The 27,354-nt window shown below is 37.5% G+C and overlaps 1 protein-coding gene across 2 annotated transcripts in view; it reads right to left on the bottom strand.

Moving 5' to 3' along the window:
* DNAH9 (dynein axonemal heavy chain 9) overlaps nucleotides 1-27,354 on the bottom strand; it is a 285,097-nt gene that overhangs the window by 74,699 nt on the left and 183,044 nt on the right. For both annotated transcript variants that reach the window (XM_070739679.1, XM_070739680.1), the window contains 7 exons: nucleotides 24,138-24,257; nucleotides 19,736-19,924; nucleotides 15,442-15,677; nucleotides 14,123-14,245; nucleotides 12,928-13,132; nucleotides 4,592-4,756; nucleotides 1,845-1,985 (listed from right to left, as the gene is read on the bottom strand). In XM_070739679.1, the coding sequence (XP_070595780.1) occupies nucleotides 1,845-1,985; nucleotides 4,592-4,756; nucleotides 12,928-13,132; nucleotides 14,123-14,245; nucleotides 15,442-15,677; nucleotides 19,736-19,924; nucleotides 24,138-24,257 (1,179 nt within the window). The remainder of the gene's footprint in view (nucleotides 1-1,844; nucleotides 1,986-4,591; nucleotides 4,757-12,927; nucleotides 13,133-14,122; nucleotides 14,246-15,441; nucleotides 15,678-19,735; nucleotides 19,925-24,137; nucleotides 24,258-27,354) is intronic.

Here is a 27,354-nt window from a genome sequence, read left to right as displayed (position 1 = left end):
TGACTCATGGTGAACATATGCTTACAAAAGGGTCTACAGTAATGATTGCTGATTAGTGATTTAAGCAATATCTACTGAATTGTTAATATCCAGAAGGATCCAGAAGAAGAGCAGTTCTGCCATGAAACATTACAATTATTGTTCTAGTGTTTCATAGTGCATTTTAATTGAATGCCTCTAAGCTGCCTAGAGACACCTCTGGCGGGATGAGCAGCATACAAGAAGAATGGATGGATAGATGGATGAATGAATGGGATTTGATTACTGGTACTCTTCAATTCTTTTTTATCCCATTGCACAGATTTCTTGGAGGTTTTAACAAGCTTCTTTTGTGGATTCAATAAAAACATTTTCCAGATTCGTTCTCTTGATTATTTGTATTCCCCTTTTTGTTTTTAAAGCTTCAGCCAGTTTCTTTTGCATATCCAGCTCAGTAAAACAATACAAGTTTAGTCCATTTCTGCTGCACTTTTGTGATTAGTGGATTTTTTTTTATTCTAGTGAAGAAGCAGGACAATAAAGCCCAAAGAAAAAACACTCTATCCCAAGTAGCACATGCAAAAATCAGGATAGTACCCATTTGGGAGTGTTTCGGACCAGAAGCAACAGAAGCAAGATAAGGATTGGCAAAAGAAAAACAAATTTCATTCAGATATTCTTTCTGCCTATTGAAGGCTGGAGATCATATTATAGTAACTAAGAATTATGGAAAACTTACGCACACGCACACACAGTATCTATTTTCCCCAAGCAAAATAATTGTTTCCCTAAAATGATCTATAATAGGCAAATCACCTTGAATTATATTTCCTCAAGAGAAAACTAAGCTCACTAAAAAAAAAGCTGTTTTCATATAAAGTATCCTTATGTACTTACTGCAGTAGCTGAAATATTCAAAACCAGAAAAACAAAGAATTGGGGGGGGGGAACCTTGAGCAAAATAAAAACCATATGCAAAAGTCATCAGTTGCCATCAAATGGAATATACAATAGAGCAATTATGGATGGAAAGAAATTTAGACTGAATTTTAAATAGTCATATCTTGCTCTTAAGGTAAATGCCTGCCATATTAACCCTTGAAGAATGTTATTTCATAGGAATGAAAGTCTCAGCAAAAAATTAAAAAGTAATATTTTGTTTAGGCATGCAATATTGTTAAATTACTCATAGGACAGGATTTTTTTTCCACTGAATGTTCTTGGAGCTTTCTGTAACTTGAGCTATTGCAAATTGTAAAGAACTATTTAAATCTCTGGTGGGAACTTAATGCAATAACATTTGTTTCTCTAGTCTTCTATAAAGTGAAATTCAGCAGATTTCTACAAAAGTTTAAACTATTTAATCTGCTGCATTCAGAGTCTGAATATTATAAAAACATGAAGAATGGCACAAGCAAAGGCCAGGAACCTTTTGGTCATACATTTTTATAATGCACAAAAAGAACTGATTAAAGATGACATAATTCAGAGGCCTGAATATCCTTAAATGGCTATCTAAGACAGTGATGTGAGAGTATATGCACCAGAGACAAATTCCTTGTGTGTCCAATCACACTTGGCCAATAAAAGAATTATATTTCAACTTCAGGATGTACAGCTTAATGCAGTGTTTTTCAACCAGAGTTTCGCCAGAAATCTGACGACACCAAGGGGTTCCCCTGAAGAAAAAAGGTTGAAAAACACTGCTGTACACAATAATGTTTAAAGTACTGGCAAGATTTCCTGCCCCCTCCTGGTAGTGGGTCTCTTTAGTCAGAGACTAAAATTTAGAGAAGAATTGGAATGGAAAAAAGAAAGAAGGGGGGAAAGAGAGCCAACTCTTATTGTAGATGAAACTATTGTACCTTTAGAGAAAATTGGTACATGGGATTGATAGTGTTGAGATCATTCATGATGAAATACAACAGGGAAGCACGAGTTGCTGCAGGACGGTAATGCTCCCTTGCCTCATTAATCTTGGTTTCTGTTATCTTGGATTCCTGGACCTGAAAGGAAGTAACAATAAAATTATGAAGAGGCAAGATAGCCACACCTATTGTAGTTATCGATTTTCTTAGTTGGCATGGAGATGTTTTGGTTTTAGATAAATGTGTGTACATGTAGCACATGAAGTATATCTCTTGCCTGCTTCAAATCCGAGCATTTCTGGATGTAGAGCACAACATATATTCAACCATCACTTCACCTATAAATATATTAAAAAGTCCCTCTGGTGAAAAAACAAAGCAGGCTATGTAGCTAACTTCAAAAACTGCTACAAGGATATATGCCACCAAATAAAGACGGAATGCTCCAACTATCACAGCAAACAAGAGGAAAAATCTTCTGTGCACAAAATCCAACCATGCTTTCTACAACTTCGTAAATAACAAACTCAATGTCTTGAGACCCCTCCCACCACTAAAAGGATCCAACAACAAAATATGATAAGATGAAACAGTCAAAGCTAATCTCTTCAACACATTATTTGGCTCAGTCTTTGTAAACAGCAATGGCTCATGCCCAAAATTCCCTAGACGTACCACAAATACTCACAATGATTTAACACAAATTGACTTTACTGAAGACAACATTGAAAAAGCATTGTGAGGCCTAAAACCTTCTCTGTCAATTGGACTTGATGGACTATGTGCATGCTTCCTAAAAAAGCTCTCCACTGCCATAGCTGAACCACTAAGCATAATTTTTCAAAATCCTACAGGACCAATTCCCTACCAAACCTATGGTCACTAGCCATGGTCATCCCCATCTTCAAAAAGGGAGATCCCAGTCTAGTAGAAAACTACAAACCAATCTCTCTATGCTGTGTCACATGAAAAGTCATAGAATCAATCATAAACCAATCCATTACCCTCCACCTAGAAATTAACAACCTACTTTCAAACAAGCAAATCGGTTTCAGGAAAAAAAATATACTACAGTGGAAAAACATATGGACTTCAAAACTTGACCTGGGCAAAACAATAGACACAATTTATATAGACTTCTGTAAAGCCTTTGACTCAGTGATCCATGATAAACTATTTCTGCAACTGAAATCCTATGGTATCTCTGGACATCTACATGACTGGTGAATTCTGTTCCTGACAAAGAGACAAGTGGTCAAAATAGGGAGTGCCCTATCTAATCCCGTTCCTGTTAACAGCAGTATACCCCAAGGCAGTGTACTAGGACCAACACTCTTTATACTCTGTATGAATGACCTTTGCGATCACATTACAAGCGACTGCCTTCTCTTCGCTGATTAAGTAAACTTCTTCCACGCTACCGATAAAACTGCTACCCTCCAAAAAGACCTTAACTCTGTGTCAGAATGGTCAAATATCTGGCAACTCCAGATTTTAACCAACAAATGCTCTGTCCTGCACATTGACAAAAAGAATCAGAACACCAACTCCCTATCAGATTCTCCTCCTCTTTCCAAGGTCATTACTATGCCCATATTAAATTTTTACATATCTTAAAATTGAGGTGTTACATAACTTATTCAGGAAGGATGTCTGAGTCCTAGCTACCAAACCTTGAAAGTTCGCTCTGCACAAATAGTTCAGAAACATCTCTCATTTGTGCTGAAGGGCAAACCTGGCAATGCCCATTCCCATAGCAGTTCAGTCTAGTACAGGTGAAAGATGTCACCAGTATTTGCAAAACAAATCATCTACATCAGGTGAGTATTAAATAGATAATTTTCAAAGCCAAATTTTCACCCAGGGAGCAGCCAAGTTGCTGAATTCCAGCCAATTTAATACAGACCGCAGAAACTTCAGCAGATTCTGCCATACTGTGTAGCCTCCACTCAATTCCTAATTTAATTCAGTAAATGTAATACCGTGAATTAACTCAAGTAAAACCCTTTGGTATTAAACTTAAATGCTTTAAAACATCTTGTTAGAATGCTGCAGTTGTATGGTCTTTGCATCCAGTACTACTATTTCTCTTAAATTGCTCGTTAAAGGCATCTGAACTAAAACAAACATGCTTAGTAAATCTTGCCAGAATGTGGTTTTATTGTGATTTCTAGCCTCCAAGCTGCAGAACAAACAAGATGCATTTAACCAATTCATTTACTTTTAAATTTTGTTTACAAATTGCCAGAAAATTGACAAAATACCTAACTGTACCAACACAAACACCTACACAATTAACAAAACAGGGGGGGGGAATAAATTAAAAAAGATTAATAAAAAAACCCTAAACAAACTAAAAATGAGACAATAAGGAAAAAAATATTATATATTATACTTACCAACAGTGACTAACATGTGGGTTTTTTCCTTATACTCAATCATGTCCGATTCTCAAAGACTGCCTAAACAAGTTCCTGTAGGGTTATTTTGGCAAGGTTTTTCCAAAGTGGTTTACCATTGTCCCCTGCTTAGGATTGAGAGAAAGTGACTGGCCAAGATCTCCCTGCTGACTTTGTTCCTAAAACAGGAATCATTGATTCCTGGTTTCTAGTTTGATGCCTTAACCACTAAACAAAGCTGGCTATCAATAAATACCAACATTTAAACGATTCATATTCTGCCAGTGTCTCTTAACATAGATTTTTTTTCCCCAGTCACATACCAGACTCAATTTAGCATTTTACCTTATCTTCAATTTCCGCAGCTGTTTGTTTAGTGACTTCCAGATTCTCCACCAAGGCAGTATCTGCTAAAAAGTTCCCTGAGGCAGAGGAGAGACGGGACAGCAAGTTGTCCTCTAAAGTTTTCAAGGTAATTTTGTAACCATTCTGCTGCTTTGTGAGATCAGACTGTAAAAAGTTGAGATATAGAATATATATATAGTGCATTGTATCATTTTCAAAGCAAATCAAGGCAAAGATTTTGTTAAATCATGGATCTCCAGACTTAGCAACTTTAAGAATTGTGGACTTCAATTCCCAGAATTCCTCAGCCACCCATGATACTAGCTGTTGTAAAATTGTCAAGTTTGGGAAAATGAAATGCAATATGGCATAACCCTCTAAATTTAAATGGATGCTGTATGGGAAAATATTTATGCAGCATATAATGTACTACAGTTAAAAGTAAGAATTGCAGCTACCCTTCATTTCCATTCAAGGGATCAAAGATCTGTATTGGCATGATTGTTCCAGAGACAGTCCTATTTGATAGCTAGATCTGGCAAGAATTATAGAAAAAGGTATTATGAAGAAAAGCCACAAACAGAGAAAATTCAGCTGAATTTTAATTTTAATGACCTGTAATCCCTTGCATCCATGTGGAGTTGGGGCAACTGAATGGGGATGAGTGTTTACTGGCCAGATGACCTTCCTATTGCCAATGCAGAGTTCAGAGCTGATACTTACTCATTTACTGAACTCTCGCATCCTGGACATAAATTGTTTCAACTCTTACCCTCAAAACAATGCTGTAGAGCAGCGTTTCCCAACCTTGGCAACTTGAAGACATTTGGACTTCAACTCCCAGAATTCCCCAGCCAGCATTTGCTGGCTGCGGAATTCTGGGAGTTGAAGTCTGTTCTGTCTGGGTTTTCCCAGACCTCCACACCCACTGAAAAATAGCCAGACACTCTGGTAAAATCCAAAAGTAATTTATAGCAGGAAAAAATAAGCACAAAGGAAAACCTGTCTTCACAGCAGACAGGTTACAATACTTTACAACAGGGTCCTGATGTCCAGTCAATTCCAAAAGCTTCTTGCTGGCACCCCCCCCCAAGGTTTCAAGAGTCCAAGGCACAAACCAGGATTGTAGCCACCAAAGTTCACAAACAGGTCTCACGAATCTCCAAGATAAAACTCCACAAGCCAGGAAGGGTGGGGCCGCCTTTTATCCTTTCCCAAGCACCACACCCAAACCCAGCTGCGACCCCTAATGCTGGAAATATCTGGCCAATTGCGTTCTTCTCTCGTTAGCTCTCCTCTGTCGCATATCTATGAAGTCACTAGCATCTTCCCCCAGGGAATCCAGGCTGCTTGCTGGGGAGAGCTCCCCCTGGTGGAACTCTGGCTGTCCTTCATCTTCAGCCTGGGATTCAGCTTCTTCATCAGTCTGCCCCTCCTGGTCCTCAGCCTCTGAGCCGGACACCGACAGCAAATCAGCCATTCCCGGAGGGGTCCCAGGCTGAACCACAACAAAGTCCAAATATCTTCAAGTTGCCAAGGTTGGGAAAAAGTGCTATGGAGTACTGCACTCCAAGACAACTAGACACAAGAACAGTTTTTCCACAAATGCCATTATTCTGCTCCACAAATAATTCCTTCACCACTGTCAAACTATTCAATTAGGCTGCAATACTATTACTATTACTATTACTATTAGTCTTCTCATCTCCTCCTACTTATGACTGTATGACTGTAGCTTGTTGCTTGTATATTAATATTGGTTGTTTCTTGATTGCTTATTTGATCCCTATGACAATCATTAAGTGTTTTTAGCACATGATTCTTGACAAATGTATCTTTTCTTTTATGTACACTGAGAGCATGTGCACCAAGACAAATTCCTTGTGTGTCCAATCACACTTGATCAATAAAGAATTCTATTCTATCTATTAAAATCTAAATGTGCCCAGAGAGAGAAATACTTGCCGCTACCTAGGATCAAACTCAAAGCCTCCTGATTGTGAGGCAAGAGCTCCTCCTGTAGGCCACTGCACCACTAACACATTCTGCTGGATGAAAGTGGATAAAAATGTATAGTGTTTTAACTTAAACTAGAACATTATGGTCAAATTTTCCAGAATCTACAGGGGTTTTCTAGGTCCCAAATAAATGCCAAAGACTGAGCAGCACTGGAGATGAAACAAATGGAAAGAACATAGATCTCTCATAATCCCAAATATTTCTAATTCTAACTGGTCTAATGTCAATGTGTATTTACCCATGTAGTATGTCTGTAGTATTATTATTTATCCTTATTGTCTTTCTTATTACACACACACACACACTCAAATGTTATTGGGATGATGATGATTGTACATACTGTACCCTGAGAGTTTCTGTGTAGGACTTGAATTCATTGTGTGTCTAATTACACTTAGCCAAATAAAGTATTCAGTTCAATTCAATTTCTGTTGCAAGATCATGTGATTAATATAATCAACAATAGTTTGCTCATAATGATCATTCTGCTTTGAGAAGAGACCAACAATCACTGAATCTAAACCCCATTTGTTTCTATCATGGCATTTCACTCAAATGATAACTTGGTTTGTTCTCCTCTTTCCCTGCACTGCCCCCACCTCCCAACAAGTGTTTTTGGAGATGGAGGAGGTACCTCTCACTGCAATGTCCTTTCAACAAGAACTTCAGAAGAAAGAGATGTTTAGGATTAAACATTTACTGACTTCACAAACAAACATCTCCATGAACATCTGTTCTAAATTCCCCTCTTCCTCCTGTTACTCCTCCACTTCAAGTGCAAGTTCTCCATTCTTACCTAAACTCTAATTTACTGGTCAGGTTTGTTATTCTAACATTACAGATGGGAAGGGAAAAGTCTTGGATACGGGAAGAGTGGAAACAGGCTTGCCGAATGCTGGGATTTGTTTAAACCACAAATGTTTCCTTCTTTAGTTTTTGAAAACGTTGCTTTAATTAAAAAGAACTTTTCTTATAAAAGCTACTATGATGAAGTAATTAATAACTTTTTTACTCAGGCCATAGGCTAACCATAGATCTGTTTAGGAAAAAAAAGACAAAGCAAAACTACAAAGCTATTATTTTTCTTACTTCAAAGAAGTAATTAATTTAACTGAAAAGCATTGCTTCTTCAATAGATTTAATTATTTTTCACAACTGCTTAGCCCAATTTGGTTTTCTTTACATAGCCAGGTTGGGAATAGATATACGGGATAAGAAATTTAATATGTAACTTCAGAATGTTACTTTCTGTGTTTTTTTAATATACAAAAGAGCAATATGGAGAACTCAGCCTTTTCCAACTTTCTCCGTAGCAATACCAATTCTCTGAAATAAAAATTGGCAGCAATTAGAATAACCTAAAGTCCTGTTGTGCTGCTAAAATTAGGAGGCCTAAATCCTTAGTTTTTATGTTTTCCAACTGTACAGGCAGATTCTCACATTCCCATTAATGACCCATTTCTTCCCAAACTCCATATTCATTAATGTGAACTCTCTTCCCTGCACCTTCAATCCCTAGGAGAAACCAGCAGGTGGTGGGCAAACGATCCAGCAGGAAAATTTGTTTTTCAGTGCTATATATTAGGAAGCCTGATTCATTTTTAAACTCCTCCCCATTTCTCAAACCAAGGGCTTCCTTCTGTGCTTCTAAGCAAGATATGGGTTTTACACAGAGGTGTGACGGAATGTGTCCTCCTGCATTATGTGAGTTGAACTACAGTTTATAAGAGATCTGCCCTCCCTCAATTTGGCCATCCGAAAGGATCTGAAAATCTGGACATCTGATTTGGTTGGTAGATTTGGCTGGTAGATTAGGGTACCATTGCATTCAGTAGTGAGTTCTAAAACCCATCACTACCGTGTGCATACTCGCTCACAGGCACGACGCGTCTGTTCAAGCACACAAGCATCCTAGGTGGGTGGGCGAAGCTTCCTGCCACAGGCGTTACCAGTTCAAAGAACTGGACCAAACCAGGAGCAACCCACCGCTAATTATACTTTCATCCCATCTATACATTGGTTCTTTTTATCCACTTCATTGTCAATTTTAATATTTTACCTTTCAATGCCCAACGTTTTACTCTTTTTATCCTTTTAATTATTTAATACATGAAGAGGACTTACAACTGTTCCTTTAGAGAATGTTCAAAGTTACAATGGCACTGAAAGAAGTGAGTTACAACTGTTTTTTCAGTTATGACTGTTGCAACATCCCCATGGTCACATGACCAAATTTAGCCGCTTGGCCGCTGACTTATATTTATGACAATAGCAATGTCCCAGAATCATGTGGTCAATGTTTGAGACCGTCTGACAAGCAAAGTCAAGGGGGAGTCCAGATTCACTTAACAACTCTTTTATCTAACTTAATAAATGCAATAATTCTAGAGAAGTGATGGAGGAAGAGTAAGTCTGAATCCGATCGAACACTTGTAAGAGCTCATATTAAGACTTACAAAGTGGCGCTCAAGGCGGCAAGATGCGCATATCATGCCACCTTGATTGCATCAGCGGAATCTCACTCAGCCGCTCTGTTTAGGGTGACCCGCTCCCTTCTTAACCAGGGGGGAGTTAGGGAGCCCTTGCAGAGTAGTGCCGAGGATTTTAACACATTTTTCGCTGATAAAGTCGCTCAGATCCAAGCGAACCTCGACTCCGATTGGATAACAGAGTAACTGACAATGAGTCAGTCAAGATGACTGGGGCCCGTACTTGTCCATCTGTTTGGGAAGAGTTTTATCTGGTGATGAAGTGGACAAGGCCATTGGAGCTGTAAATTCCACCACCTGTTTACTGGATCTGTGTCCCTCATGGCTGGTTTCGGCCAGCAGGGAGGTGACACGGAGCTGGGTCCAGGAGATTGTCAATGCTTCTTTTGGGAGGGGGTCCTTCTCGGCTCCCTATAAGGAGGCACTTGTGCCCCCCCTCCTCAAGAAGCCTTCCCTCGACCCAGCCATTCTTAACAACTATCGTTCAGTCTCCAAACTTCCCTTTATGGGGAAGGTTGTTGAGAAGATAATGGTGCTCCAGCTCTAGCGGTCCTTGGAAGAAGCCGATTATCTAGGCCCTCAACAGTCAGGAATCAGGGCCGGCTACAGCACAGAAACTGCTTTGCTTGCGTTGATGGATGATCTCTGGTGGACCCAGGACAGGGGTTTATCCTCTGTCCTGGTGCTTCTTGACCTCTCAGCAGCTTTCAATACCATCGACCATGGTATCCTTCTGCGCCGGCTGGAGGGGTTGGGAGTGGGAGGCACTGTTCTTCAGTGGTTCTCCTCCTACCTCTCTGGTCGGTCGCAGTCGGTGTTAGTCAGGGGGTCAGAGGTCAACCTCTAGGCTTCTCCCTTGTGGGGTGCCTCAGGGTCAGTCCTCTCCCCCCTGCTATTTAATATCTACATGAAACCGCTGGGCGAGATCATCCAAGGGCATAGGTTAAAGTATCATCAATATGCTGATGATACCCAGTTGTACATCTCCACCCCATGTCCAGTCAACAAAGCAGTGGAAGTGATTTGCTGGTGCCTGGAGGCTGTTGGGGTCTGGATGGGTGTCAACAGACTCAAACTCAACCCTGATAAGACGGAGTGGCTGTGGGTTTTGCCTCCCAAGGACAATTCCATCTGTTCGTCCATTACCCTGGGGGGGGAATTATTGACCCCCTCAGAGAGGGTCCGCAACTTGGGCGTCCTCCTCAATCCGCAGCTTACATTAGAGAACCATCTTTCAGCTGTGGCGAGGGGGGCGTTTCCCCAGGTTCACCTGGTACACCGGTTGTGGCCCTACCTGGACCGGGACTCACTGCTCACAGTCACTCATGCCCTCATCACTTCGAGGTTCGACTACTGTAACGCTCTCTACATGGGGCTACCTTTGAAAAGTGTTCGGAAACTTCAGCTCGTGCAGAATGCAGCTGCGAGAGCAATCATGGGCTTCCCTAGGTATGCCCATGTTACACCAACACTTCGCAGTCTGCATTGGTTGCCGATCAGTTTCCGGTCACAATTCAAAGTGTTGGTTATGACCTATAAAGCCCTTCATGGCATCGGACCAGAATATCTCCGGGACCGCCTTCTGCCGCACAAATCCCAGTGACCAGTTAGGTCCCACAGAATTGACCTTCTCTGGGTCCCGTCGACTAAACAATGTCATCTGGCGGGACCCAGGGGAAGAGCCTTCTCTGTGGCGGCCCCGACCCTCTGGAACCAGCTCCCCCTGGAGATTAGGATTGCCCCCACCCTCCTTCTCTTTTGTAAACTCCTTAAAACCTACCTCTGCCATCAGGCATGGGGCAATTGAGACATCTCCCCCGGGCCTATATGTTTTATGCATGGTATGTTTGTGTTTATGTCTTGCTTTTTAAATAAGGGGTTTTTAGATGTTTTTATATATTAGATTTGTTGTACATTTATTTTTATTATTGCTGTGACGAGACCCGAGTCTACGGAGAGGGGTGGAATACAAATCTAATAAATAATAAATAATAATAATGCACTTAACAAATGTTTTACATAGCAACATAAATATTGGGCTCATTTGTGGTCATAACTCTAGGTACTACCTCTACTGTGTTCTTCTTCATTTCACAAATGTATAGTGATTCCTCCTGATTTCTCCATTACTGTTTCCATATGTCATAGAGTTTAATCTGAACTCCAAACACTGTAAGCATTAATTACAGAATTTCCCTATTTGTTTACCCAATGTCCTTTCTTTGATCCATTTGTATAGTTGCTCTCACTCAACAAGTTACTTTTGGATTTTTAAGGCTAATTTTACCAGCTTGTAGAAGGTTTCTACTTTTTCAAATATGCAAATTGTTAAGGGAGATTTTGGCTTTTCCTGGTTTTGCAATACAAAATGGACCTTATGATTAGTTATTTTTTAGCTGACAAAATATTCCCTGAGACGCCAGAGAATGGAGAGAGGAAAAGAGAAATGATTTGCTACATTGAATGGAAAATCTTTATTCCACCTTGAGTTCTTCTCTAGGGGTTATTGTCTGTGGCAGCAAGTTGCTCTAGTCTGCTGTTTAGCAGCTATATTATGACGAGCCACACACAAATTTATTGCAAGAGCTTCTTATCTGTCAATAGCAACATATTGTTCTGCTAGAAGAAAAAGGAGGAGGAGTTTCAGTGGAACCAAACATTCTTGGTAAACATGTCTCAATTTGCTAAAGTATTTAAAGGACGGTTCTAGTTTGTAATGTTTCATGCCCAGCTTGAGAATTAATTGAAGTAACCACTTTAGGACATTTTATGTTTAGGACATTTTATCCCCATTCTACTGCATCTCTCAGCATTATTACAACCAGGGCAATGGTATTAGCTGTTCATTGATTCAACATATGTATATTTATTTAGTCAAGGGGTAAAAAAAAATCACTAGCAAGAAAAGTTATAAAATGCCTGAACTATATAATTTTGTGTATCTCCTTTGGATCATAGAAACACTCCACAAAGCAGAATTAATGATGCTGCTACCAACGGTACCTAATTGAAGGAGTCATGTTGCCATCATCAAAAAAAAATTATCTGGTTTTCAAAATAAAATTAGTTCCAGTGATAGGAATTTTGAAAGCTATCGACCAAATAATATATGAAGGAATTTCCCGCTTTGGATAAAGCTATACTAATAATCTATTTAATGTTAATTGTCAAGTACTGGTACTAGATGTAGATTAAATGGCCAGATGTATGTTAAACATTTTTATAACTGGATACAAAATCTTTTTAACATGTTGTTCCTAAATTCTTCTACAGAGCACTGCACACCAGACAACTAGACACAAGAATAGTTTTTTCCCAAACTCCATCACTCTGCTAAACAAATAAATTCCACACCACTATCAAACTATTCACTAAGACTGCATTACTATTACTATTAGTCTTCTCATTGTTTCTATCATCCATCTCCTCCCACTAATGACCATGTGACTGTAACTTTATTGCTTGTATCCTTATAATTTATATTGATAGGTTTCTAATATGATTTGATTGCTTATTTGTACCTGGACTATTATTAAGTGTTCTACCTTATGATTCTTGATGAACTTATCTTTCCTTTTATATACACTGAGAGCATATGCGCCAAGACAAATTCCTTGTGTATCCAATCACACTTGGCCAATGAAGAATTCTGTTCTGTTCTGTTCTATTATATCCTTCTAGCTTCGTGACTGTTGGGAAGGCCAAACTGGCAGAAATACTACTTTAAGAATGTTTTCTTTTCTTATCTCTGATAAATAGATACAGATGGATAATGCTAAAAAGATCAAAAGGAAATTAATTCAGTCCATCTTGGATTCTGTTGGTTACCTTTAATTCTTCTAGGTCAGGCCTCTCCATGCTTACAACCGCTGCCAGAAGCTGATCTTCTAGCCCATCCCGAGTCACAGTAAAGTTGATGAGTGTGCACTGTGCTTGCATTTCTGGTTGGTAATGAGGATTGGCTAGTTTTGTATGAAGAATTAGTCGGAAGCTGGGGTTGTACTCACATTCCTTATCTCCAATTTTAATGAACCTGAGAGAAGATCAAGCATGATTACTCATGCCTGCTGCATCAATATGGCATTATAAGATAATTCATTAGATTCCAGAGGTGTGCATAATTTTACAGTGCAGTGAGAATTGATTATTCTAAATCAGCTTTCCATGATAAAAAATACCCTCCAGATATAATAGACTGACTCCCACAATCACCAAAGGCCCTGCTAGCTTTTGAAGTCCAACTTATTTGCAGGACACATTTACCATTGCAATGCATTCCTTGTCCTTTAGGAAAGGAACAAAATGTACTATGCAGCAGCTCCTATAATCGATGCCAATTAAGTTAAATCAAATACATCAGTGTCCCACACTGGTACTGGACTACAGGAGCTCACTGGGAGAGTTTGGGACAACCACAGTCTGTTAGCCCAAACTACCCAAACTCCAAAGGCTTGTGGCGTGAGCGACCTGAGCAATTGGGGGGAACCCGTCTTTGGGTCCCGCCCATTTAATTCCCCTTGTAGGGGTTAGCCGGCAGGACCTCCCACATGCAAGTGCATGGCAAGGTCTCAGGTGAGGGAGTGGTCCCTCACCTGGATTAGCATGGAGCTACGCCCATAAGTTGCCCCGGAAGTTTTTCTGACGTCATTTTCCGCCCCGGAAGCAATTGTTTGACCCCGCGAGTCCTTGTTAGGGTTATATGTTAATTATGCTAATTATGCTAATTTATTTAAATAAATTGTGCAAATTTAATTAATAAAAATGACCCAGTTTTAAATCCAGCTCTTGTGTCCATGTCGTTACTCCGCCTCTCCTGCAAAAGGTAGGATATAAATAGAATCGATAAATATTAAATCTGTCCATTAGACTGGTTGTGAACAGTAGTTTTACATCGATTTTGAGGGCTTAAGAAAAGTTTTTGAACCCTAACCACCGTATCATAGGTCTTTGGGGTGGGGGAATAGCAGATGTCATGAACATCTTTCAGAGGATAATGGTCACAGAACTTTGTCATTCATCTCACCTTCCTTTTTTTATTGTCTCTTGACCCAGCAATGGACTTAACACAGGATCGACGGATTCTTCCAAATTCTCAATCAGAACAACTTCCCCAGCAGCAAGAGCTTGTTCCACAATGTCCAGATACCTAGGAACATCGGGATGATACATGTTAAGGAAAATCCTGAGAAACTCCCAGAGTAAAGCGAAGGATGAAGTTATTGCTAAAGGTGTAGACAGGGAAGAGATAGTGATTGCAAAAGAGAGAGAACAATGATCTGCTCAAGATAATTATTGTTATATTCTTACTTAAGCAATGTGATTCACCAGTTAGAACAGTATTTCCTTAAAAAAATGGGTTTTGCCAAATTCTAGAGACTTAGAAATTAACTGAAGCCAAAAGCTTTTTTTTATAGAGAGAGGTGCCTTAGTCTTTTTCCATGCATTTTTTTAAAGAACACAGAAATCCAGGCTTCCATAACATGGTCCCCAGAGGAATTCCAGATGTTCTGGAATTCCATGATGGCTGGGAATTCTGAGGATAATAGTTTCAGTACTTTGGAGAATGCTAGGTTACATAAAATAGCTTTATCTTACTAGTGTATTCTCTCCCTCCAAACACCAAATTGAGTTTCCCTGAAATCTGATGGCCTAGGCATATAGTTATAAATAACAGAAGAATAACTGTTTAAATTAAACAAGGAAGCTGAAGAAAGAATTCTAATGTTATGTTTTTAAAAGTTCACCAATGACTGTGGATAGGCAGGCCTCTTCAACAGGACAGAACAAAACAGGAGATAAAATCAGCCACCCCTATGAGTTTGCTCTCTTTGAATTCCTTTTAAATCTTCTCAAAGATAATTTGTTAGGTGATCTTCTAAGCAGGGAACTAATGCATTTCTTCCGCCCTCACGCTAATAAACTTCCTTTTGAGAACTCACAAAAGCACAGCCTGGAAGACCCTTGTCTCTCAGAGGACTGGATCTCTATTCCTTTATCTGAATTACAGAAAGAATAGAACAGAGATTAAATCACTGGCACTTAAAACTTCACTCTGACGTACAGCGTGTTGGTACCTTCTTCTCATTCTTCATTCAGTTTCGGGTTTCTATAGCAACCATGACAAGTTCTACAAAGTTTCTCCCCATTTAATCAGAAATTTCTGTCATTTTGATAATAAACAAAACAGGTTAATGCCCCAAAGTATGATATAGCGTCAAATTGGAGAGCTTTTTTGTCCCCCCAAATCTGAACTACATACATCAAATGTGATACCCAGACATGAGGCTACTATTGAACACACCCATTATTTTCTTGCCGTTTTGTTTAATCATGCCTGCTCACCCCTTCTGGCCAATCCGAGTCACTCTGAGGTCTTCTCCATACTTGGCTTTTATCCACTTGATGCCCTGCAGCTGGGGGTCAACCATGAGTGGCCAGCGTTCACAGTTGGTGAGAATGGTAGCATTTTCAGCAGACATGCGGTCAGCTGGTAGGCCTTCATTTTGCCAAGCTGCTATGTCAGCATCATCAGTGAGCATCTTCAGGGGGTCCAAGGAGGGCGTGACAGGAATTGCAACCTGGGACAATCAAAACATGATCTTATTTTTAAAGGTTTTTAATTTTTATTTTCCTCCTCCATACATCAAATAGTCACATCACCATAAACAAAGCATAGTAAAAATCACTAAAAATACCTTGCTTTGGCTTCAATCTAAATCATTACTATCTGTGTCTGCCATCTGAACTTCTATTATCATTTCATTCAACCATCCTTTCCCTTCCTCTCCTCCTCAATCAAAACATGATCACCTTTAGTCAAGAGACAATAACTCTGCATTTCAACTGTTCTGCCGGCGTGTCCCAACCGCCCATAATTACAGGGTAATTAGTCCAAAAAGACACACACCACACAATAGAAGGAAAACCAAAAGTCCTTATCAACAGAAAAGCAGAAAAAACTCCCTTTTTAAATGTCAAAGGGATTTTCTGGTACATACAAGGCACAGGTTAAATGCAATCCAATTTCTCACCTAGTAACTGGGAAATTGAGTCCAATTCCAAAGTCCAGAAAGTCCACATACAGTCTTGAACAGGGAAACAGCTAAACCATGATCTTGATGAAACTATGAATCAGATAAACTTCCACAAGGCTAAACCAGCACGCTGCTCTTTTTATCTGTAGCACTAATTACAGCAGCCCCACCCAACCACAGGTGGCCTCACTTATCTCCTGTAATAATCCTTCAGTTGTTCTCTCCTATGCATCACTCTACGCATGTGTGGATCCGTCATAAGTTCTTGTTCAGAATCCAGGGATGATAAGGATGATTGATCTCTTCCTGGGCTGTCTGCCAAACTCCCCTCTTCCCTGCTACTCACGCTTCGTCAGAGGAGCCTTCATCGGGAGATTCTATCGGGAGCAAAACAGGCCTGTGGCATGTGGATGTTTCCCCCACATCCATCTCCACATTCCTTGGGGCAGGAGCTGGGCCAGAGCCAACCACAACATCAACTATGCACAAAAAACGACATGTGTCCTGGTTATAATGAAAACGGTAATCCAAGAAACCAAATTTTCAAGAGCAAGAACAATGTTCAAGTTCAAGAACAATATTCGCTTTAATGACTTTTATCTAAGAACAATAGTTTTTATTTTTTCCTTATTATTCCAAGGAAACAGAATAAGGCAGAAGCTTCCTTGCCATGACTTCTTCCTTCAAGAAATACTCATGCTTCTTCTTTTGAAAATGGTAAAGAATCTGAAATAGCTGGACTAAAATAGGTCCATCATATTGTCATTCCAACAACACAGATGACAATATTCCTTACTCTTAATAAGTTAATTGCAGCAATAGGATCAAATATACAATTTATGTACTGTCAGATTTATATTACCTGTCCTTGTACATAAGGTTCTAATTGCACCTCAGACCTTTTTTCCAGCTTTTGGCACCAATAATATATTTTAAAATGCCATCAACCAGCTTTGAGATCTGACATCGTAGGAGGGGAAACCTGTTACTTTATGGTAACCAAAAGTCAAGAAATTTGGTAGCACCTTTTCCAGCTAAAGAATTTTATTAAACCGCAAGTTTTCATGAGATGTAGGTTATTTATTCAGATTCATCATCAGATCTGATTTGGGGCTGAGGGAATGTATGCTTTCATTGGTTCGAAGAAGCACAGAATTCCCCTTGAACAATAGGAGAAATTTAGCAGCAATGGCTTCATGAAAGGGATTGACAGTTTGCCCTTGGATATTAAAAAAGAATTACGGTAGCTTACAAAAGGAAGTAATTAGATTATTTTTCTCTTACACCCATGGTATATTGTACTTTTCAATTTTAATTAAAATATATAGTAGATGAGCTGAAAGTTAGTATGTACTATATAGCTATACTAACTTTTTGCAGATAGCATATATCAAAAGTCAGTGGGCTGGAGGCAACCAACAACCTGTGTACCTTTATGTACACAGTTACCAGTCAATGACACAGAAATCTCAAAGAATGAAGCCTGGAGCAGACAAATCTGACAACTTGGTAAAGAAAGATCTGATTATGATTACAAATTGTTCTTTAGAAGAATGTAATTAACACATTCACACATCTGCTGTTCTGCTGCAAGGCAATATTCACAGTTCTGAGAAGATGCAAGTCCTACATGCCAGCCCACACTGAAGCCAATCAAGCACTGCTATAAGATTAGGGACTAGAGTCATTAATGACCTTTCATATCTTTTCAATCAAGATGTGATTTCGCATTGCAATAATAAAATATTAAAATAGTAAAAATTACAATTGCAAAGGTAAAAACTAATACATACTAAAACATATATTAAAGAATAAAAAATAGAAGAGGCAGGAAAGGAAAAAAATAGAAAAGAAAAAGAATATAGTAAAGAAAAAATAATATAGTAAAGAAAAAGAAAGGAAATAGATATGTTTTCCCCCTTCATCACCAAGTATATACAATTTTAGTAAGTTAACTTCTCTTAAAATACAACAAATGATCTCTTCTTCATATAACCTATCTGTTATCTATAAACAAATCCTTAAAACCTCATCATTTCATTCCTGACTAGCAAAAGTCTATTAAGGTTTGTTTGTTTGTTTGTTTGTTTGCTTGCTTGCTTGCTTGCTTGCTTGCTTGCTTGCTTGCTTGCTTGCTTGCTTGCTTGTTGTTTGCTTGCCTGCTTGCTTGTATGCTTGTTTGTTTGTTTATAAAAAAATATTAGCCACCCATATTACCACAGGATAACTCTGGGCAGGATTACCAGAGATAACAGTATATCAATTTTAACCTTGACCAAATAAACCAACTCTATATTCCTTTCTTGCACAGCACAGAGAATTAGCAGCCATATTGAATGCTATTTCTGTGTGCCGCAGCGCTTTCCAGATAGGACTTAGAGGAAAGTGGCGTCTCACAGCTGCTAAATTGCATAAGAGACACTCTCTCTCCCAGCAAGAGCAGCAGCAGAGAGAAGCAGCCACTGCCTCAGAAAGCAGAGATAGAGGAGAGCAGGCCCTGAAAGCCTGCTCAGTCAACCCTTACTGCATGGCGGAAGCCATGCACACGTGCATACACAGAAGTCATGCATGCTCATATGCACAGAAGCTGTGCATGCATGTACAGAAGCAATGTGCACATGCCTGCACACAAACTCACATTTTCAGCAAACCAGTTGTTAAATGGGTTGTTAAATGGGTTGAATCCCACCACTGCTTCCTTTTATTTTTAATTATTTTGTGCTTTTTTCCCCATCAAAAGAAAGTCGTTGTTTTTTCTATTTTTATTTGTCCCTTCTCATAACTTTTACAAAGTTTAAACAAGCCTATTTTGTAAATCCAAGATAGAAAAATTATCAAGTCCACTCTTTTGATTTGTTATTTCTTTATTCCATTTATTATTAAAAGATCAATCAGTTTCTTTCACATGTCCAGTGTAGGTTCTTTCTTCATATTATCCTTATACCCTATTATTTATAAAAGTACTTTCAGATCAGTCGCAATATTGTCATGTAAAACTGGGCCCTCTTTCATAACATATTTTAAACAAAGTCCCTCTATAAAGGCAGATGATCTGACACTATGAAAATTAACATATGAGTCCAAATCTGTCCCATATTAAAATATTCTGTATTAATGTTAATTTTCAATATTTCTGTTTTAATTGTAAGTTTTAGATCCTTCCTAAACCTGCCAGTCACCTGATGAGGAACAACTGTATGAAGCACTTGTGGGCTATCTCAATTCCTCTCCTTACCCTAGAGGGAAACTGCAAGGAGCCAGTATACTAGCCAGCATTTCATTCTGCTATTGTTGTCAGCTCCTCTTTTAGCAGAGCTGTCTTCAGTTCATCATGTCTTCCCCCGAAGAGCAACAACATATTACTTTTGGCATCAAGTCACAATATGAAGGATAGAAGCCAGAAAGAGAGAGAAAATAAGATGAGGAAATACCTTTCATTCCCACAGAAAACAACCTATGTAAAAAGGAAAGTCTCCCTAAATATTAATTCAAAACCAGTTTTGGCAACTAAAGAAGTATTTTCCAACACCGTCCTGGCCAACAGCAGCTAGGGCACATTCAAAGAGAGGCATGTGAAAATATAACATTTGCCTTCTGCTCACTTTTAGTTGGTTTAAGTATGGTTTCCATGCATGGTCCATCAGGTCTTGTCTATATTTCTTGCTGAAATAACCCAAGTAGGAGACAAAGGCAGTAATCAACAAGACATCACCACACAATGCATTTTCTTGCAGTTTGAAATCTCTTACTGAATCAGCCCATCTCACATTTTCAGAGGCCAGGCCCCCAACCTAAAAATAAATAAATAAACAAACCCAGAAAATTAGACTTCACCCTTAAGTATACAGGTAGCCAGTGATGGGCTCCTACAGGTATGGTAAGGAATGCAGAACCAGTAGAAAAAAATTGAATTGAATTGAATCCCCTAACCCCCAACATTTTACCTTTAGACTGTTCACGGTTGACCTCTCCAGATTCCTAAGAGGTCAGTAAGGGACGTGCATAAGTGCACTTCCGACTCCTGTCCTATTGTCTCTCCTATATCCCATATATCTTCTCTTCTATCCCTATATCTTTCTTCTATTCTCTCATTGATTTATTTTATCCTATATTCTCTCTTCTATTCTTTCTCTAATTCTATTTCCTCGAAGGTGTCCTCTAGTACCTTCATTGTGTATTATTGTCTATTGGACAAAATGAATGAATGAATGAATGAATGAATGAATGAATGAATGAATGAACGTATGAACGTATGAACGAACGAACAAACAAACAAACAAACAAATAAATAAATAAAAACATTCCATGCCTGACGTGTTGTAGAATTTCCACCACAAGAATCATTGTGGAAATGGTAGAGAAACAAAGAATTGCTTAAGAAGAGGGAAGATAGTTTTTGGTTTCAATTACCTTCTATTCCTAATCAACAGTAAGACAGCAATTTTAGAATATATGTGCCCCCTTAAATAGCCAAGACACTTGCTGGAAAGCTATGGAAACAGCTTGCATCTCCACTGGAACTCTCTGAATCTTCCTTAGGGAATCTACTTCACACTGTTATACAAGGAGATGAGCCAGGCCATTTAGGAACATGGTATATTTTAACTCCTGTACCTTTGACTCTTGGAAAACATGTTTCTTTTTTTTTTAAGCTGGACTTTATCCTTGAGTTAAATAAAAATCACAGCTGTTAGTACAGAACATTTAAAACTCAAAAGGAAGAAATAGTACAGCTTTTCCTCTTCCTAACCCTCAATGGGAAAAAAAGGTAGCATGTCTTTATCCATAACAATGACTGAGTAACAGATACAGTTGGACCATTAAAATTCTCTCTCTCTAGAAGGTGATTTGACCCAAAGGAGGCAGACTGTACCTCACCTTCATATGTTTACAGTCAGAATGGATATTCCTGATTGTGTCAATTTAGGGTGCCAAAATGCCAAGTTGGTCTTTTTTTCTCCTAACCAGTTATAATGAATCTTCTTACAAAAGGATAAGTGTATGGCCAAATAACCAAGGGACTTCAAATGACAGTTCTGAACCAGAAGGATAAGCATTTGTTAAAATGTAGACATTTCATCATAAATAAATTAAGATGTATAGTATAAGGGTCAAAATTGTCCATGTTTATACTTAACAGAAAGGCACATCTATAGCACACTGTGGCTCATGCTTAATCTCTGGTCTATCAGCATACCCAAATCACAGACATCCTGTAATTTTGTGTTTCTATATTTATAATTCTTTATATTTCTATTTTTGTTGCATTATATTGTAAGCCATCCAGTGTCACTCTGGATATTATTTTTATTTTTATTTTTATTTTTATTTTTATTTTTATTTTTATTTTTATTTTTATTTTTATTTATTTTATTTTATTTTATTTTATTTTATTATTTTATTTTATTATTTCATTTTATTTTATTTTATTTTATTATTTTATTTTATTTTATTTATTTTATTTTATTTTTATTTATTTATTTATTTTATTTTATTTTATTTTATTTTATTTTATTTTATTTTATTTTATTTTATTATTTATTTTATTTTATTTTATTTATTTTATTTTATTTTATTTTATTTTATTTATTTTATTTTATTTTATTTTATTTTATTATTTTATTTTATTTTATTTTATTTTATTTTATTATTTTATTTTATTTTATTTTATTTATTTTATTTATTTTATTTATTTTATTTATTTTATTTATTTTATTTATTTTATTTATTTTATTTATTTTATTTATTTTATTTATTTTATTTATTTTATTTATTTTATTTATTTTATTTATTTTATTTATTTTATTTTTTATTTTATTTATTTTATTTTATTTTATTTTATTTTATTTTATTATTTTATTTATTTTATTTATTTTATTTATTTTATTTATTTTATTTATTTTATTTATTTTATTTATTTTATTTATTTTATTTATTTTATTTATTTTATTTATTTTATTTATTTTATTTATTTATTTTATTTATTTATTTTATCTATTAATTTTATTTTATTTTTTTATTTTTTTTATTTTTTTTATTTTATTTAATTTTATTTTATTTATTTATTTTATTTTATTTTATTTTTTATTTTATTTATTTTATTTTATTTTATTTTTTATTATTATTATCATCATCATCATCATCATTATTTATTAGATTTGTGTGCCACCCCTCTCCAAACACTCAGTGCATATTGAGGTGGGCAGAATATAAATTGACTAAATAAATTATTTTCACAAGTACTACTGCCAAGTCAGGTACCACTTATTGTGTACCAAGGCATCTGGCTGTTCTTACCTAAGTGCCCTGTCATTTTGACAAAATTAATGGAAAAGGGTATCAATCATCTTCCCATGCCAGACTGTACAAAGAGTGAATATATGAAGTCTAAAACAGAAAGAAGGGTCCACAACCAGACTACAAAATGAAAGATTTAATTTTATCAGCTTCATCTTAATCATGTTCACTTTCCATGCTAATTAATTCTTATTGCTTTTTTTTCCTGATTTCAAATTTTAACTGGCTCTTCTGCGACTGACCTCTTCTGCAACAATTGTAGCCTAAACTTTCATTCCTTTCTAAATAAATGAAAACAAATATGGAAATCATTAGCTTGCTTGGCAAAAATGCATAATGGCCTAAGATTTTTACTAAAACTCATGATGGGAAAGATGTCATATATGGCGCTTGTTTTAATTATTCACAGGGTACTATTCAACTATATGACATTTTGTGTTCAACTTTTAATTAGGAAAATTATGAATGGATGTACCCAGTTTAAATTCGCCATGACATCCTTTATGGCAAAAAGCCAATCTGAGCTGTAGCGGCAGTTATATTCCATTGCATTAATAACACATTTTACCAGAATATCTTCAAGCGTCTTGAAGTATTTCAAAAATAATGAGGGAAATAAAGTACCTGGTAGAATACTCTTAAATCTCGTACAGTGAAATTCACAGACCACTTAAACCATCGCCCTTGCAGTTATACTGGCTTCATTTCATTAAAAAGCAATCCTTATGTTCAGACTGGAAAGAATTGGTACACTCCAGCAGTCGTTTTTATATGGCCTTGTAGCTATGAATTGTGATCCCAACCTCAATTACAGTTGGTTAGTAAATTTAGAGGACACCGCATTGTCAGTAGTTTGAGGGTTACAGACGTAGAAACTGAAAATCACCCGAAAGCCAGAGAAAACTGCCCATGCACTGGCAACAGTTTAAACTCTATTGCTTTTTCTTAATCAGGCAAATCTGATATTTTGCATAATATAAGGTTATAGCATTGTACACCTGAAAGAGATTTATTGCAAAGTTAAAAGGGAATGGTGGTTTTTTAAAATCCTGTATGCTCATTAAAAATACAAATTAAAACCTTCCTGTCATGCCAGCTGGAGCTGATGCGCGATTATCATGCTATTAAAAAGCATCACAAAATTAGCCATACATTTGTATAAATGATTAAATATGAGAAGAGTATTTACTGAAATTAATGCCTCTCACTTTGATGGTTAGGCAGGGTTCTATATTTGTGATCATAGTCAAGGAAGATCTCTCCATTGCTCTTGTATGATGCATGTGCCATCACTGAAGTACTGTTATGTTCCTATTAAATCCATTTCCACTATCTCTAATGCACTTTAAATAATTAGTGCTCTCTTTTTTTATGTACTCTCGTGAATTAGATCCCTATCATCTTTTTCTTGCTCTGCTGCATGCCAATTCATTGGAAAAGTAGGAAAACCTAGCAGTTCTTTATTTTTCTCTTTGCCAGCACTAAAGAATGAAATAATACACATTAAAAATAAAACAGTATAGAAATCCAGACTACTCCCTTGTGTAGATTTAATTTAGAAATATTTAGCTTAAATTTAGACTTGGAGTCCTAAAATTTTCTAGACTTGCAAACTCTTCTAGTTTTTTCTCCAGCCATTCCGACCAAGAAAAACATACTTCAAGAATATTTCTACCCCCACCCAAAGCTTCAGCCAATGATACTCACCAGGCGATTTGCAAGGGAAATCGTATGTGCAGTGGCTTCTGCATCTTGCTGACATTTCAGCTTTTCCACGGTGGCCTTCTCAAATTTGGCTGTCAGCTTTGCCAGATTTTCATTAAGGTGCTACAATTGAGGGTGTAGGGGAAAGGAGGAAGCCATATCAGACGACATAAATATCATAAAGAAATACAATCTCAATACAGGCATCGGCACATTGTAGCCTCTAATTTAGATAGCACTGGAATTTTTTGCTCAAGAGGCGATTCAATGAATAATTTCATTATTAATAAAATAAGTCAACCAAGTGGATTCACTTTATGGGGGGAGAGTGAGATAGGCAGCCTACAAGGCCATTCAGCTGTGAATAAATATTTAAAACCTAGAAATGCTAAGCCTTTAACAGCAGACAGCTAATACTTATCTGCCCTGTCAAGTTGCCCCATCATAAGTAAAGGCTAACAACTGTTTCTGAAAGACAGGAACACATAACATTGTCCTCAGCTTGCCCCCTGACCACCATAAATGTTTATTTCTGCCAGTGTTTTCTTGCTCTGCATTTGAAGTAGTATTTGTTGATTTAGGCCAGCTCAAATGTAGCTGTTGAGTTTCCCTTCTAATGAATGGACTGAAGGCGAATATGCAGTATATCTCCTAGGTTAATGTTGCAGAATCCAATCTGGGTTGGTGAGTGGGATAAGAGATTTCAGCAGGTTCTGACCAGTTCTGGAGAATCAATAGTGGAAATTTTGAGTGTTTCGGAGAACCAGTAGTGGAAATTAGTTCAGAGAACCAGAAATACCATCTCTGATAGGCCCTGCTCCCATTTATTCTCTGCTTCCCAATTCCCAGGAGGAAATGGGGATTTTGTAGTAACCATCCCCTGCCATACCCACCAAGCCATGCCCACAGAACTGGTAGAAGAAAATTTTGAATCCCACCACTGGACCAGAGGTTTGGTCTTCTGAACTTTCAGACTCATCCTTAAGTAACTTCTCTCTAGCAGTTTGTTTCCTTTCTGATTTTAATTTTCTTCTAAGCAAACATCTGTACTTTGGATCTGCACAAGGACAGCAACGCCCTCATCTCAGTTGCTCAGTTCACCTAAGTAAAGACTGCTGCAGCTTCTGCTATAGGCCTTTCCTAGTAACGCAGTGGTTATTACATCTGATTGACATGCAGAACTGCTCTTATTTGAAATCTATCATTTTATCATGATAAAAGGTTTATCGTTTTTCCTTCCACCTCAAAAAGGTTTATCTCTACCCCCCAAACAGTCCAAATGAATAAATAAAATCCATCTACCTCAACTGACTCGAAAAAATGATTGAACAGTACACTAGAGCAGGGGTCTCCAACCTTGGCAACTTTAAGACTTGTGGACTTCAACTCCCAGAGTTCCTCAGCCAGCAGCTGGCTGAGGAACTCTGGGAGTTGAAGTCCACAAGTCTTAAAGTTGCCAAGGTTGGAGACCCCTGCACTAGAGGACCTATTTAAAAAGCAGTACAGGGAGCCTTTGCTTACCAACTGATTTGCACAATGTCTGTTCAAAGCTATGAGGTGCTAAAAAATTTTTAAAAAACTTTGCAGCCAATCACAGCGACCCACACGCATATGATGACCATTCATGTTCTTTGCAATCAGCTTGCAAAGACAGAAATAAAACCATAAGTCATGATTTTCTGCTAAACAACTGCATCATTTAATGACTGAGTTGCAGGACTCAATTATGGTCACTGTAAAAGAGCTATCTGTAAATGGGTAGTTTAATGGGTAGTTAGTGAAATTCTAACTATAATCACTAAATACTAATGCTCTGGCAGACCTTATGGAGCACAGCTAGGAAAAGATAATCGTATTTTAAAATTGACTGCTGTGCCTGCGTTTAGGTACATTTTGATACTTCACCTTTATATGTATATCTTTAATGTAACTTTGCATATATTTGGCTGTGCATACATATTTATAAATTTATGCATGTCCAATAAAAATTGACCGGAAGAGGAAAGTGAGAAGCAATTGATTTCCTAGCATGGAAAATTTGGGGAGCACAGCAGCAGGAAGACTTCACTATGGAGCCAAAGTTGCTGCAAGTCTGCACTGAACATCTGGCAGCTTGTTGCCAAAATGTCCCCATCAGACAGAGTTTTCTTCAACTGATTTGGAATCTGGTGAAAATGTTTAATCTCTCTAGCTACTATTCACCAGTATGCATTCAACACAGCTTACTTTGTCTTTTTTTCTGTTCTTAACTTCATAATATTTCTACTTCCATTTCTATTCAAACTGCCCAAGGAGCTGCTGATACAGTTCTACAGAGGAATCATTGAGTCTGTCATCTGCACCTCTATAACCGTCTGGTTTGGTGCTGCAACCCAACAGGACGGACACAGACTTCAGAGGACAATCAGAACTGCATAAAAAACAATTGCTGCCAACCTGCCTTCTATTGAGGACCTGTATACTGCACGAGTCAAAAAGAATGTGAGGAAAATATTTACTGACCTCTCACATTCTGGGCACAAACTGTTTCACCTCCTACCCTCAAAACGTCGCTACAGAGCACTGCACACCAAGACAACTAGACACAAGAACAGTTTTTTTTTTCCGAACGCCATCACTCTACTAAACAAATAATTTCCTCAACACTGTCAGACTTTCTACTAAATCTGCACTTCTATTCTACTTTTTTTTCTCATCATTCCTATCACCCATTTCCTCCCATGTTGACTGTATGAATGTAACTTGTTGCTTATATCCTAAGATTTTTATTAATATTGCTTCTTCATTGCTTATTTGACCCCTATGACAATCATTAAGTGTTGTACCACATGATTCTTGACAAATGTATATTTTATTTTATGTACACTGAGAGCACATGCACCAAGACAAATTCCTTGTGTGTCCAATCACACTTGGCCAATAAAAATCTATCTATCTATCTATCTATCTATCTATCTATCTATCTATCTATCTATTGAGTTAGATACAAGGAAATTGTACAAGGATATCTTATAGCTTTAATAGCTGTACAGAAATAAAATATTGGCAGGTGTAGCTTGTTAAATTACATTGTCCTTTGCATCTTGTACTGATTTCTGGCCATTGATATAAAATTCCTGGCCTAAAAGTACTATTTATAGCCTGAGTGAACAAAACTGCTCATGGGAGTTATTTGGAAAGCAAAGCGGAAAGGCTCATGCAAAAATGGCTCCATTAGCTT

This window comes from Erythrolamprus reginae, chromosome 2 (genome assembly GCF_031021105.1).
Source record: "Erythrolamprus reginae isolate rEryReg1 chromosome 2, rEryReg1.hap1, whole genome shotgun sequence".
Lineage (NCBI taxonomy): Eukaryota > Metazoa > Chordata > Lepidosauria > Squamata > Dipsadidae > Erythrolamprus > Erythrolamprus reginae.
The sequence above is the reverse complement of the archived record's forward strand: the minus strand, read 5'-3'. Positions and strand labels throughout refer to the sequence as shown.